General features: G+C 40.5%; 1 protein-coding gene across 7 annotated transcripts in view; it reads right to left on the bottom strand.

Annotated features, from left to right (window-relative positions):
- Window positions 1–3,466: 3,466 nt before the first annotated feature.
- The window catches only part of cald1a (caldesmon 1a), a 61,312-nt gene continuing 50,185 nt past the window's right edge, over window positions 3,467–14,593 (bottom strand). For 4 of the 7 annotated variants that reach the window (XM_030719906.1, XM_030719910.1, XM_030719911.1 and 1 more), the window contains 7 exons: window positions 10,934–10,977; window positions 10,659–10,734; window positions 10,364–10,504; window positions 10,068–10,163; window positions 8,688–8,756; window positions 7,179–7,211; window positions 3,467–5,095 (listed from right to left, as the gene is read on the bottom strand). In XM_030719906.1, the coding sequence (XP_030575766.1) occupies window positions 5,015–5,095; window positions 7,179–7,211; window positions 8,688–8,756; window positions 10,068–10,163; window positions 10,364–10,504; window positions 10,659–10,734; window positions 10,934–10,977 (540 nt within the window). In that variant the 3' untranslated portion in view covers window positions 3,467–5,014. Of the gene's footprint in view, window positions 5,096–7,178; window positions 7,216–8,342; window positions 8,395–8,687; window positions 8,757–10,067; window positions 10,164–10,363; window positions 10,505–10,658; window positions 10,735–10,933; window positions 10,978–14,593 lie in introns of all 7 variants that reach the window. The other 3 variants (XM_030719908.1, XM_030719912.1, XR_004019094.1) reach the window with 2 other exon arrangements.

Below are 14,593 nucleotides of genomic sequence, written 5' to 3'. Positions count from 1 at the left end.
ACTGAAACTAAACGATAATGTAAAATCCAAAACTACTATAACCCTGCTTCCATGTTGTTATAATACCACTAACAGCTGACTGTGGAATATTTAGTAGTGAGGACATTTCATGACTGGACTTGTACAGGTGGTATCCTATCATGGTACCACCCTGGAATTCACTGAGCTCCTGATAGCGACCCATTCTTTCACAAATGTTTGTAGAAGCAGTCTGCATGCCTAGGTGCTTGGTTTGATACACCTGTGGCCATGGAAGTGATTGGAACACCAGAATTCAATGATTTGGATGAGTGAGTGAATACTTTTGGCAAGATACTGTATAATTCCCCTTACCATCTAAAATGCCATTTTAATGGTGACAAAAATCCACTCAAGGTAGGTCCTTGCTCGTGATTTCTGCTGCCACATTCAAATGGTAGGGTCAGAAATTAGCATAATCAACATGACAGGATGATCCATTCTTCCTCTGAGGAATTCTCACAGTTCTATATCTTTGTCATTTTAGAAAACTGGTTGTGTCATCAGAATTCTGATGTTAACCTCTGAATTGTTAGTTTAATTTTAGAACTCTAACTTTCATTGAATTTTTATGCTTAAAATGTTTACTATCTTATTAGAATTCTCAGTGTGTTGGTAGAATTCTTCCTTTGTTCTGACATTCTTAATTTGATCTTTCTTTAATACTAGCTTTGATATTAGAATTCTCAGTGCGCTGCTAGAATTAAGACAATTCTGAATATGATCTTTGAATACTGGCTTTGAGCTTAGAATTCTCAGTGTGTTGGAAGAATTCTTCCTTTGTTGTGACAATTCTTAGAATTCTTAGAAGCTTAGAATTCTCAATGTGTTGGTAGAATTCTTCCTTTGTTTTGACAATTCTTAGAATTCTTAGAAGCTTAGAATTCTCAATGTGTTGGTAGAATTCTTCCTTTGTTTTAACAATTCTTAGAATTCTTAGAAGCTTAGAATTCTCAGTGTGTTGGGAGAATTCTTCCTTTGTTGTGACAATTCTTAGAATTCTTAGAAGCTTAGAATTCTCAATGTGTTGGTAGAATTCTTCCTTTGTTGTGACAATTCTTAGAATTCTTAGAAGCTTAGAATTCTCAATGTGTTGGTAGAATTCTTCCTTTGTTGTGACAATTCTTAGAATTCTTAGAAGCTTAGAATTCTCAATGTGTTGGTAGAATTCTTCCTTTGTTGTGACAATTCTTAGAATTCTTAGAAGCTTAGAATTCTCAATGTGTTGGTAGAATTCTTCCTTTGTTGTGACAATTCTTAGAATTCTTAGAAGCTTAGAATTCTCAGTGTGTTGGAAGAATTCTTCCTTTGTTGTGACAATTCTTAGAATTCTTAGAAGCTTAGAATTCTCAATGTGTTGGTAGAATTCTTCCTTTGTTGTGACAATTCTTAGAATTCTTAGAAGCTTAGAATTCTCAATGTGTTGGTAGAATTCTTCCTTTGTTGTGACAATTCTTAGAATTCTTAGAAGCTTAGAATTCTCAATGTGTTGGTAGAATTCTTGCTTTGTTGTGACAATTCTTAGAATTCTTAGAAGCTTAGAATTCTCAGTGTGTTGGAAGAATTCTTCCTTTGTTGTGACAATTCTTAGAATTCTTAGAAGCTTAGAATTCTCAATGTGTTGGTAGAATTCTTCCTTTGTTGTGACAATTCTTAGAATTCTTAGAAGCTTAGAATTCTCAATGGGGGTTGGTAGAATTCTTCCTTTGTTGTGACAATTCTTAGAAGCTTAGAATTCTCAATGTGTTGGAAGAATTAAATCAAGAGTACATAATTCATTATCACAATAATTCTGAAGAAAATGACTGAAAATTACTTTTTATTTCAATAGCCTGAGAGAAGATCTTCCAAAATGAAAGCATCCAACCAAATGCTCCATTAGGATCAGGAGAAATTGCAAGATTGGGTGGATGGCATGATGTCACTAACTGACATAATCTGATCTTTTCTGGTTGGCTGGCAAAAAGACATGTGGTTGTGTGACCCCATGTAGTGGGGAGACAGGCCAATGTGGAAATCTACTTATGTTATGAAATATAGCTTCTTGCCCAATAAATGGATCATAATATTGGTGACAATGAATCAAAATGGGATGTAAACAAAACAAAAAAGCTGTATAATGTTATTTACACGACAATATGTTTAAGCTTTTTTGTTCTTGCTCTGTAACCAACTTTTCCGAAAATATAGCTTGTAAGCTAACACAAAGTTAGCAAGCTAAAGCTATTTGAAGTCGACACTTTTCTATGTTCATGGCATTTTTTTCAAGTTATCTTTAGTCAAGAATGACTGGAAATGAAATGCACTGTATTGCCATTTGGTCCTCTGCGTTCACACACATATAAACTTGAGTGATGTCCCATTCTTAATCCATCGGGTTTAATATGATGTCGGCCAACCCTTTGCAGCTATAACAGCTTCAACTCTTTTGGGAAGGCTTTCCAGAAGTTTTAGGAGTGTATATGGGAATTCTTGACCATTCTTCCAGAAGCACATTTGTGAGGTCAGACACTGATGTTGGATGAGAAGGCCTGGCTCACAGTGTCCACTCTAAGTTATTCCAAAGGTTTTCTGTTGGGCTGAGGTCAAGACTCTGTGCAGGACAGTCAAGTTCTTCCACACCAAACGTAATCATCCATGTCTTTACGGACCTGCTTTGTGCATTGGTGTGCAGTCATGTTGGAACAGGAAGAGGCCATCCCCAAACTGTTCCCACAAAGTTGGGAGCATGAAATTGTCCAAAATGTCTGCTGAATCTATGCTGAAGCATTAAGAGTTCCTTTCACTGGAACTAAGGGACCAAGCCTAACTCCTGAAAAACAACCCCACACCATAATCCCCCCCCACACACCTGCCCCACCAAACTTTACACTTGAAACAATGCAGTCAGACAAGTACCGTTCTCCTGGCAGCCACCAAACCTAGACTCATCCATCGGATTGCCAGATAGAGAAGCATGATTCATCACTCCAGAGAACACATCTCCACTTCTCTAGAGTTCCAACGCTTTCATAGATGGACGAGTCTGATACCCATTCAATGGAGCTCTCTACATACAGTACTGTACTAATCTCAAGGCCACATGACTTTTGGAGGTCTGTAGTGACTGACTCTGCAGAAAGTTTTTGACCTCTGCACACTATGGACCTCAGCATCTGCTGACCCTGCTCTGTGATTTTCTGTGGCTTAAAATGATCCATCCTTCCTCTGAGGAATGTTTCCAGCACCTTGTTGAATCTATGCAAGTTACAGTGGTGTGGGGGATATTATATGGCCTTTACTGTCTTCAGATCTCAACTCAATGGAGCACCTTCGGGATGTGGTGGAACGAGAGATTCGGATCACAAAAAATTGAAGCAGTTCTGAAGGCAAAAGGTGGTCCTGGTACAAGCAGAAAAAGTGTCTGGCAAGTGTATTAAGCAAAGTTATGAAAGGAAACTCAACAGTGTGGAATACCATCAATGTCTTTATTGCTGTTGTTGAGTCAAGGTTACAATATTCAACACATTCCTCCACTTGGAAACTGCTTGCTTGTATGACATTGGGAGAGAGACTACAGATAGTGTATTCTGCATAGGCTTAGCGCTACACAAGAAACAAGTGTCTGGTTAAACATGGAAATTAAAAAAATGGACACAAGGCTGTAGAAAAAAAAATACAACATTATGAAACCACTGTATTTAAAAAAGTAATACAAAAAAAGTCACATTTTTATCATGCTTAAAAATATTTTGGTCCAGCTCCCCTGCTCTTTTCAGGAGCCATGGAATGTGATTGTCAGATTGTTGAGCAGTAATATCGATCAATTTAATGCCCTGACAAACATGCGTTCATATTCTTATAAGCGTGCGCTGCGCAAAAATGTGAAAATCACAAGTCACTCAGGATCACACTGAGTTGCTAGGAGGCTTTAATGTACTGTGCCTCGGCTGTTGTAAATGTTACTGTTGCAATCATAAGGCCAGAAGTTTTACATAGTGGTAAATATCCTTGTACTACGATCTTGCTATATGCTTAGGCACCCTGATTTTACTTTGTATGCCCTCAATATGAAAAGTATTGCTGAGCATAAGAGTGTGCATAGAGGCAACAAAACCAAGCTAAAGGCAGATTAAAAAAAAAACAAAAACGGCTGGTTTTTGCCCATATCCTACATTATAAAACCTACAGCCTTTAAGCAGCGAAGCCACCATGTGCACCTGCTTTCAAGCGGAATGTCTGAAGATTTTAAAGCGATCGAAAGCTGGAAAGAACTCCGGAAAAAACAGAACACATTAAAACATAAATAAAAAAAAATTACATGTAAGGATAATAAGTCAAAATGGCCTTCTGGATGTCCGACACTCCTCACCTTCAAAATTACCTGCCTGTTGGTGAATGAATTTAAAAAAAAAAAAAAAGCACAATACCTTTTTGTTATGAGTATACAGATGTTATATATGATACAGTATGATAGATCATAGTCAAAACATCACATGTGCTAGCATATATTACTCAGACCATTGCTGCACTATTGGTAAGACATAAAGAGTGAAATCAGCTAAACTCTAGAAGTGCTTATATTTCTATCCTGAACAGGTGAACGTTGAATAACATAGCAATGTGTGAAGCTTTTGCTTTAAATATAAATAAAAAAAAAAGAGAGAGATGGAAAATATTCTGAGGGAGAGAACTGATATCGTCCATCTCTTTGGAATGTGGAAACTTTTAAACTCATCCACTCAGCATGGAGTAAAAAAGATAAATCTTAATTTTATTAGTTTTTTTTTTTGTCTTCCAGGCAGGATTTTATAAAGTAATTAGTAATTAAAAGTGTCCAAATTTCACAGCATTTTTGTTGTTATGTTCTTTTTGTTTTTTAGAAAGCAAAAATCATTGCAATAAGTAAGTAAGTCTATAAAAATATGCTGATGCTGTTTCGGTACAGTGCTCGGACAGTATCTGTCCTGTCCCTGCGTGCTCTTGGGGTCCCTCCTGGGGGTCTGGTATTTGGTTCTTAAGGAAAAGTCAAAGAAGAGTCTTGGATTGTCGTGGTCCCCAGCTTCAGTGGCTCCTTCAAGACATTAGTGTCCCATACCTGTCGGAAGACACAAAACGAGTCCATCAGTGGCCTGAAGTGTGCATACCTGCACAGGTGTGGATTGATGATATGGTGCTCTGATGGAGTGATGAATTCAAATGTGACATTTTTGGTTCAAATCATCAACAAAATATATGGAGGTCGTCAGAAGAGACAACACTGAGTGTCTACAGCCATCTGTAAAACACAGTGGAAGCTCTCATGGTTTGGTGCTGCATTTCAGCCAGTGGTTTTGGAGATCTCGACAACACTGATGGAATTATGAATGCAGAAATGTACCATCAGATTTTGATCCACCATTTAATACCAGCTGAAAAGCACCTGATTGGCAGCGACTTCATTTTTCAGCATGATAATGACTCCTGACACACTGCCAGTGCAGTAAAAGCATACCTGAATAGAAAAATCCAGACAACCAAAGAAGAGCTTTTAATGTCCTTCAAGAATCCTGGAGAAGTATTCCTGAAGACTACTTAAAGAAATGACAGGAAAGCTGCCTCAGAGAGTTCAGGCTGTGCTGAAGAATAAAGGTGTTCATTTTTACTGTACTTCTATGTATGTTTGCAAATGTTTCAATAAACTGCTGCACCTATTTTCTATTTTCCTAGCAGAATATAAAGAAATGAGCCGTGGCTCAAGGTTTTTTGCATAATCCTGCATTTCTAGGAACAGAACTGGTATTGTACTAATTTTTGAGAGTTTTGCTAAATCCCTTAACGCTTCATTTAACACCATCATCAGGTCAAAACGTTCGGATTCTCCAGTTACTAACCAAATTACTGCAGATGAATTTTCTATCAGTCCAGCAATCAGGGTAACAGGCAGCACTATTTTCCTCAAAGCACTGCTGTTGTTAAGCACTTAACACATAAAACAGGCCACATGATATTAATAACAAGGGCCTCCATGCTATTCAGGACCTTTGATGGTTTCTTATGATTTGATATAAACAATTCTTCATGAACATTTTGGTATTGTTGCAGGACAGCAGATAATCAGAGTCACAATAGTTTTCTAAACTGCTACATTCAGTGAGAATTGAATTCTACCTATTTTCAAATGTGAACATGATTTTGGATGCTCTCCAAGCATGTGGAGAGTGCGGGGGCTGTATGTGTGTAAGGTCCTACATCCAACTTTTAATAAGAAATCCAAAAAAAAAAAAATCCTCTCTCATCCTCTGAGTCAGACTGCTATGGTGCGCTAATCTCGAACATACCAGTTATTAATGTGACAAACCGGCTTGGCAGGAATGCTGCTTGTAACGCTGCCCGGGTCTAAGCAACAGAAGTGGACGTGTGCATGAGTGGAAAAGCTGAAAGGTCTGAGTGGTGTCAAGAAGGCTGTTGAGAGCATTCATAAAGGTGAAATTGCTTACGTGAATGTGTGTGTGTGTGTATGTGTGTGTGATCCTGTGGCCTGAACAAACACCACATTACGCTGACATGTGTGGAATCTCTCAAGGCCAAAAGCCCTCTTCTGCCTGAGGAGGAGGAGGAGGCTGCACTCAGATCTGATTTTAAAATAGCAAACAATGTATAAGTGGCATCCTAAAGCACCGTGGAGCCAAACAAAAGGCCAAACCGCAAGCTGAAATACTGCACGGCAGCCTGTGGGAGGACCAGTTATGCACTTTGGGACACATTGTGTTGTATAAGTCAAAGCGCAGGTGAGGTCATGCCTCTAATCTCAAAAATTAGAGTGCTTAGACATGTGTCCAAACAAACACAAGTGGAAAAGTTTGCTGCCGGGGAGCCAGCAAAGGATCATGATCCATTTCTGCAGCACGGTCAGAAGACATGAATTTGCTCCTCGCTTGTTAGAAGAAACTCCTGGCTGTACACAATGAGATAATCGATGTCCTTGTCCTTTAGTTGACTGTCTTAACTTCATTTCCACATTTTCACTTCAACTAGAGGATTAAGTGTGCCCCTGTGGATTGAGGAAATCCCCGGTCTTTTAGTTCCTCAAACCAATTAGACAAATGAAGAAAAGTACACAGTGGCCAAGCGAAGAACAAGACAGTGAAGTTGAAATCATGTGAGTGGCTGTGCACAAGCTTGCGCCTGGAAAAACTCACCATTAGCAACTGATTTGGTCTCCCCTCTGCCTGCCACCTGGAAAACATGAAGACAGGGAGGTAATAAGGCAGCAAAGATGCAGAAACACTTCCACCTCAGATTCTTGAGCCTATCCAGATCTCCCTCCTGCTTGTTCTGTCTTCCCTGGCGTCACAGTATAGCACGGCTAGCTAATGACTAACTAACCACTACCTTTCCTGTCCGGGACTGTTTTTTACGTCAGTGCAGACCACCGCCTGGTGCCCTCCGGGCCCCACTACTCACTTGCGGACCGCAGCCTCCGGCCTGCACTGCAGCTATTGGCTACAGCAACACATGGCTGCCAGGATAAGGAGGAAGGAGAGTTTATAGGACATTACTCTTATTTCACTTCTACTAAGCAGCTCTGCAAACAGAGTTTAAATTTATACATAGATATTAGATAAAACAGATCATTCCTGTCAGCATTTAATCAGACTTGTTTAAAAATCAGAGGCGGTAACAGTGATTCAAAGCAGTCAGGCTGCCACTGCACGGCCCAGCAAGGCGTCTCTCCTGTAAAGAATGCTGTAAACAGTTTCTCCATTAGGGCAATAAAAAGTAAAGTGAAGTTGGCCTGAGAGCGGTGATTTGTGGTTGTCAGAGGGAGGAGCAGTGATGTGATGCAGCCATTTGTGAAAAGTGTAAAGCCTGCAGTTGGACAACAGGCGCACTGTTAACGTTTTTTTTTTTTTTTTTTTTATGACACTGAATTTACACTCAACTGTAATGTTTTGGATTTTGTTGAGTCGGCTTTAACAAGTTATGGGTGTTAATGGAGTCAACAGTGTAACCTTTCTTTAAATTGACTTTATTAAGGCTTTACTTTATGCATGTTATTTTACAGCACAAAAAAATTGATCCCACTTAGGTGCGTTTTTTTGTTTTTTTTATTTAAAAGCAGCTCAAAGTAATTGCTCATAATTTACAAAATAAAAGCCTCTAAAATACCGTGAGTCGAGGAGATATAAAAGGTGACACGTGTCAAATCATAAATATCTAATTTTGGATTTGAGCTCAAAAATGTCCAACCACAGCAGAAGAGATTACAGCTTTGCCAGCAACAGAGAGAGTGACAAAAATCAGTGTGACAGCAGTGTGAGCTCATTCAGTGATAAGCGCTTTGAAAAAACACACTCTTTTACCTCTCCAGGCTTATTCCAGATTTAATGCTGAGGTCAACTAGCTATGAGAATTCTTTAAAAACAAACAAAAAAAAGAAGCGACTGTTACTCTCATTAGTGGCACAGAAGGTCAAAAATATCATGAGATTATTCTAATATTTCTACTTTTGGTTTCTCTTTAATAAAATGCTCTTGTAATTGGCAACAACAGGAAACCAAAGCAAAGTGGAGATCCATCCAAGACCACAGACAGTTTGGCAGAGTTAAAACATCTGGACTTTCTCTGGTATGTGTAGCGCTCATTTGGATTCTTCCCTATACAAACTTCACTTCATGTTAGACAGTGAATGGGCTGATATTAGCTACCTTGGCTGGAGAGGCGCCTTTGTTTTCCCATAGACTCCTCTTGTTGGTGACGTCAACAGGCTTCAGGTCCTGTCAGGGAGAATTGGGGAAACGAGTGCTTGATCAGTGCGTGCTCTGCATTTGCACGTCTGTTTGAAATATTCAACATGTGGCAGCAATGGCGGCGTACCTGAGATGTAGGCAGTCGGGGAATGAGCACAAAGAGCGACAGATGCGATCAAGCAGGGACAGGGTTTGAGTAGAGGAAGTGGAAAATAGCGCTCTCACCGTGAGCAAGAGTCACAGGCAATCCCAGTAAAATTCAGGGAAGCCGTTTTAATACTGTCACTTTGGACATGGAGTTATATGTACTGAAAGCTTTCTTAATATCCTCCCTCTTCCCTGCTCTATGTTACCAATATTAGTGCATGTTATACTGCAGAGCACGGTCAGCTCCAGCATGAATATTTGGGTAAAATAACAGCTTTAAAGGTTCCTATACACTGGAAAAGGAAAGCGAACATTACAACAGGCTTGACATCAAATGCTTGAAAGTGATGCCACGTCTACACTATATCTGGATATTACAGCTGCAAGAGCAGCAGGCTCGCACACGTCATAATTCATTTTGATTTGCGGCCACCAGGTGGAGGCAGAGAGAGGATACAGCCTGTCCAGCTGACCTGCTTCACTGCTTCTTTTGAAAGTGATCATAAAACATGTCCTACACAGCAGCAGTAAATATGACACAGGCATAAAAATATGATGGGGCTGATGCCAGAGAGGGAATACTGAATATTATTACTAGTCTGATCAGTGTGGTGAGAGTGAAAACTGATTACTGAACCATTCCAGGCTTTCCCCTACACCCTCTCTCCACACTTTCTCACCGTTATGTGGAGGTTCCACCTCATTAAAAGCCGTTCCCAGCCAACTAGTCTAAAGTGTGAGCAGCAGTGATGTAAGATAGCTGCCCATACACCTGTTTTATGTCACGAGGATGGCCTCAGGGAACCTTCAGCAGCACTTCATGCTCCAGTCAAGTGGGAGGGTGTGGGGGCCAGAGTGGGATTTGGCCTTGGTTGACAGTTAAAGAACAACCCACTCACCAGCTGTCATTAGATTCTGATTCAACTATTGCTAAATCCCGATTGGTGTACAGAGGCCAGTGACGTCACTCTGTTGCAATCAAGCCCAACCCACTTCAAAATAAGAGCCAAAAATAAACAAATAAACAAACTTTGGCAGAAGAACAAGTGTTTGTGTTTTCTATCATTGTGAGATTTAAAAGATGACCATGACCCTAACGCAGGCCACTAACCACAGCTGCATGTGCTCTGGTTTGGGTTTCTGCTCTGAGGTGTGCGCTACATGCACTGTTCCAGTGTGGCGGCGACCTACCGCTGGCCTTCCTCCTGGTGTCTTGCTGCTCTCTGGGGTTTTATTCAGCCAGTCGTTGATGCGGCCCGCTACGCCTGTCTTCATCACAGCTGCTTCCTGTTTGGACAGTGTCAAAGGTCAGCCAACCCTGGTCATCATCGGCAACAGGGCAGAGCAGGAAGTACCACTGAACTGGGCTCTTTCCTCTCTCTGTCTCTCTTTCTCTCACAACCACGCACAAGGTTTCAACAACTTTCTAACATCCTGCACCACCTTTTTTCTTCTCCTTCTCCTTCTCCTTTTTTTTTTTTTTTTACCTTGAATGTGCTTCCGCCACTTCCAGGCGAGCCGAACACGTTGCCTTTCTCCCACATGCTCTTGATGTTTCGTATGCTGTCAGTGACCATGGGCAGATCCACAGCTCCGGAGCGAGGGGATCGAGACTCCCTGTTCTCTCTCTGAGGAGACAGAAAGCTGGTTTTAACTAGTGAACAGCAGCACTGGTAGCTCTGATAAAAGTTCAGAAACCTTCTTTAAAAATAAAAAAAAAAAAGAGAGAAAACATAAATAAACTTGGTAATAATTATCATATTTTGCTGATGCATTGCTAACCTGAGCAGCTGAGGTGTACTGCTCCAGCCTGTTGTCTATCTTGGACACCACACCACAATGAGCTGTCTTCACTGTGCTGCTGGGCAGAAGCAAGCAATTAACATACAGTGCCTGAAAAATGGGAATACTCAGAAAATGATACATACATTATATTCAGTTTGGGCTTTAGGCCCTACACTACAGACAATCAGGTCTAGCTCTGGACTGTATTTTTCATGTTCAGCAAAACAACTTTGTAAGTAGAGGTCGACATGACTGAAAAAGATGATGCTTACCTTTTCTGTGCTGACCTGTTCAGAAACTCTGCTCTCTCCTCAATCTGTAAAGAAAGGTTAGAAATGCTGTGAGTTACAAATATTGCACCAGAATTGCCCGGTCGCATACAGCACATCACTGTATGCCACACTAATAACAGATGTTCATCCCAGCCTCCCCATTCATTTTAGCGCATCAATCCCTTTATTACCATTTATACGAACTCATTTCTGACTTCAATATGTAGACACACCTAATTCTAAATAATCACCAGACTTTGATGATTCATAACTTTGGGGGGATCCGTTATTTATCTTAAACTGAGGCTTGACGCAGCACCCCCCCCCCCCCCCCACCACCACCACCACCACCACCACTTTAAGCCAACTTTCTTTTGCCTTCCCCTGCAAACAGATAATTTGAACAGAAGGTGGGTGGAGCTGCTGTGCTTGCAGCCGGAGCTGTGTGCCCGAGATGATCATATTATAGATATCTGTTCTCACTGACATTTTACAGATCCAAGAGTAAAGCAGTCTGCAGCCTGAGCTTTTGGCACACAGGGGTTACTTGTGCATATGCTCAGTATTTGAATCTTTGACCATGCTTAATATGAGCATCTATTAGTGTAACAGTATATACCACAGACAACAAATATGTCCCCTTTATGCACTTCCTATAATCCCTTTGCAGGCTGTGTTTTTTTTAAATGGTAAATATCACATAAATATATTTGCCTTATTCCTTCATATGCATTATAATTTGGATTCTCCTGAGCAACACCAACACACAATGTAAGTGATTGTTCCCTCCATGTGCAAAATGCTCTGAAAGACATGCACACACACGCACACAGAAACAAAAACACCCCACAGCAAGCGTTTTCCTCTCTCTGCCTTTCGACTGTGGGAATCTCTGAGGATTGTTTATGATATATGGCACAAAAGGCTAAAAGAGAGGGCAGCACATGCGTTCCTTCGATGCACAAACACACATACACAAAACCCTATAATAGGGACAAAAGAAGAAACAGCAGAAAAAGCCCTCTCCCCCTTTCTCTGCAAAGAAGGACAAGGCACTCGACTGCTACCGAATGTGGGAGTTCCCAAAATACTCCCTGACAGGAAATTCCCCATTCTCAGACGCATTTTAAAGAGCTGTAGCCATCCGAATGCAGTTACAGTAATCCTGTTAACCCTAATCGCTTTCCTGCATATCCCTGCTGCCCGTCCTTCATTTCGTCCCTCTGTCTTTTTCTGCCACAGAACACTGAGCTTTATCTACAATACAGAGCAGGGTTATGCTGGTTTACTGCTGATAACATGAAGGAGAGCTCGCGGGACTGAGTTCCACTGGGAGCTGATTCCTGATAGTGAGGCAAATTCTTTTTTTATGTTTTAGTGTAACAGGAGCCACAAAATGGCAGTTGTCAAGCAAAAAGCACCTAATGGCAAAAAGAAATGAGGGAATAAGTGTATGTCTTGACTTGTGCATGCATGCCATTTTGATATATAAAATAGCCTTTGGACAGGCTCAACAAAAACCAAAGGGGTATGAAATTCAAATTCATGCATAAATCGAGCACGACAATGGTCAATTTATGTGAGCAAAGAGAGAAAAACTGATCTGTTGTTGTGCAGTCTTTATGTAGGAAAAAGTAGCAGCATGAAATAGATTTGATTTGTTTTTCATGCTGTATGTTCTTCACAGTTATGGGATTATCACGCCCATATTTTGTGCTTCTATAACAAAAAAAACAAAAAAAAGACAAAATCTAAACTTTTGTGCTTTTATGTGCCTTTATTGACAGGGAGAGTGGAGAGAGAGTCAGTCTCTGGCTAGAATCCAGGGATTAGGGCTCATATGGTATATGCCCTAACTATTGGACTATTGGGTTGCCCATATTCTTAAATTAAGAATGAGTTACTTTGTGTTCTGTAAATGCGTCAGTAAGTCCCAAGCAGGTAAACCGTCTGTGTTAAAATTTAGCCACTTGAGGCTGGCTACAAAAGTGAGGCTACCCCCATGTTAAAATCTAAATGCAGAACATCAGTAGACATGCTTACACCCCAGTACAAAAACTGATTCACATTCATGATAGTTCTTCTCTTTATAAAAGTCATTTGCCTAAACAGGCTGAGCTGGCTTATCAGTCTCTACAACAAAGCCAAAATTAGCATTCCATTTAATGTTACAGGTCATTACACCTGCACCTTGTTAACCAAGCTAGCTAGCTAGTGCTATTGAGGGGTTTTGCAAGACGTCACGTGCAATTTGCTTGAGACTTGTCCACCATATTGGATGTGGTACAACCCTCGGTCACGAGGGGAACAACATGCACACTCTGACTGGTTGGTTCCTGGGGTTTGCGGGCAGTTGCTAGGGAAAATTGGTCACAAAGAGGGTGTTGCACCAAAAACCTCCTTGTGATTGCTTTGGTTACTAGCTGATTGCTTGAATGATGCTGACTTGTCTGTAGTAAAAGAGGTAACAGAAACTGCCTTCAAAGCTTTTACTTTGAAGGCAAACAGTTTGTGACTTTTCAGTTTCACTATCATTTGGAGAGCAGTTGCCAAGTGTTTGCAGACAAGTTGTCTTCCATGCAAACTACAGGTGACCGTGGCAGTCTGCTTGCAATGAAAGCAATCACAAGGAGGTTTTTAGTGCAGCACTGTATATCTCTGTGCAATCAATTTCACCTAGTGACTGCCAACAATCCCTCACCAACTAGCCGGGTAATACAAAGTTTTCACTAGTGACCAGTTATTGCCAGTTGGTTGCTAAGTGGTCTCTAGGCCTGCGTGACTGGGGCCTTATTCATCGACGCTTCACAGTTAGCATTCATGTGACTGCAAAACCTTAGTAACCTGTACCAGCTGGCCCACTCATCCAAATATGGTCATGTGAAACAAACATAGAAATAAATGGATAATAGACGCTTCATAATGGTAGCCCACAAACCAATCGATGACATCATGAAGGCTATGTACATCTTTTATATATAGTCTATGGTTCAGCATAACTCAGCACTATCCATATTAACCCAATGTTCAAGAGATGGTGGAGACCAACGACTGAGCTAAAACAAAATGATACTGGATATTACCGTGGCTGAATATTGAAAAACACAACATTAAATGAATGCTAGTGTTGCTATGTGTCTGCAAATATTAGTCAAGGCAACAGCCATATCACACTAATTTCATTTATAATGGTTCCAGCAGCTACCAAGTGATCAAAAAGAAATATAAAAGTTCTTTAAAAAAGTCTAAAGCTTAAATAAGTTAAAATGTGTGCCTAAAAATACTCCTCTGATTACAGGCATAGAAGCCTGTTAATGGTTAATGTAGCTGTCTCAGTTGTTAAACAGGCCCTTTGTTTTTTTTGTATAATTTCATCTGTTACAAAAACACACATATAAACTTAAAGCAAAACACTGCACCACAACTGCTGATACATTCTGTGTACACGAATTATGTAACAGATATGCACTCAAACAAACACAGATACGCTCGCACACCTGTACGTACAGTGAACATGACGACAAAGTAAAGCTTTGTCTGTGAAGGGAAGAAAGTGGACATCAGAATTACAGCTGAACAAAATTATTTACAAAGCGACCACAATTAAAAGAAGTGCGTGATTCTAGTACAATCAGAGCTCACACACCATTAGAGCCAAAC

Source organism: Archocentrus centrarchus, chromosome 23, assembly GCF_007364275.1.
Source record: "Archocentrus centrarchus isolate MPI-CPG fArcCen1 chromosome 23, fArcCen1, whole genome shotgun sequence".
NCBI lineage: Eukaryota > Metazoa > Chordata > Actinopteri > Cichliformes > Cichlidae > Archocentrus > Archocentrus centrarchus.
Note: the sequence above shows the minus strand (reverse complement) of the source record. Positions and strands in the feature narration are given on the sequence as shown.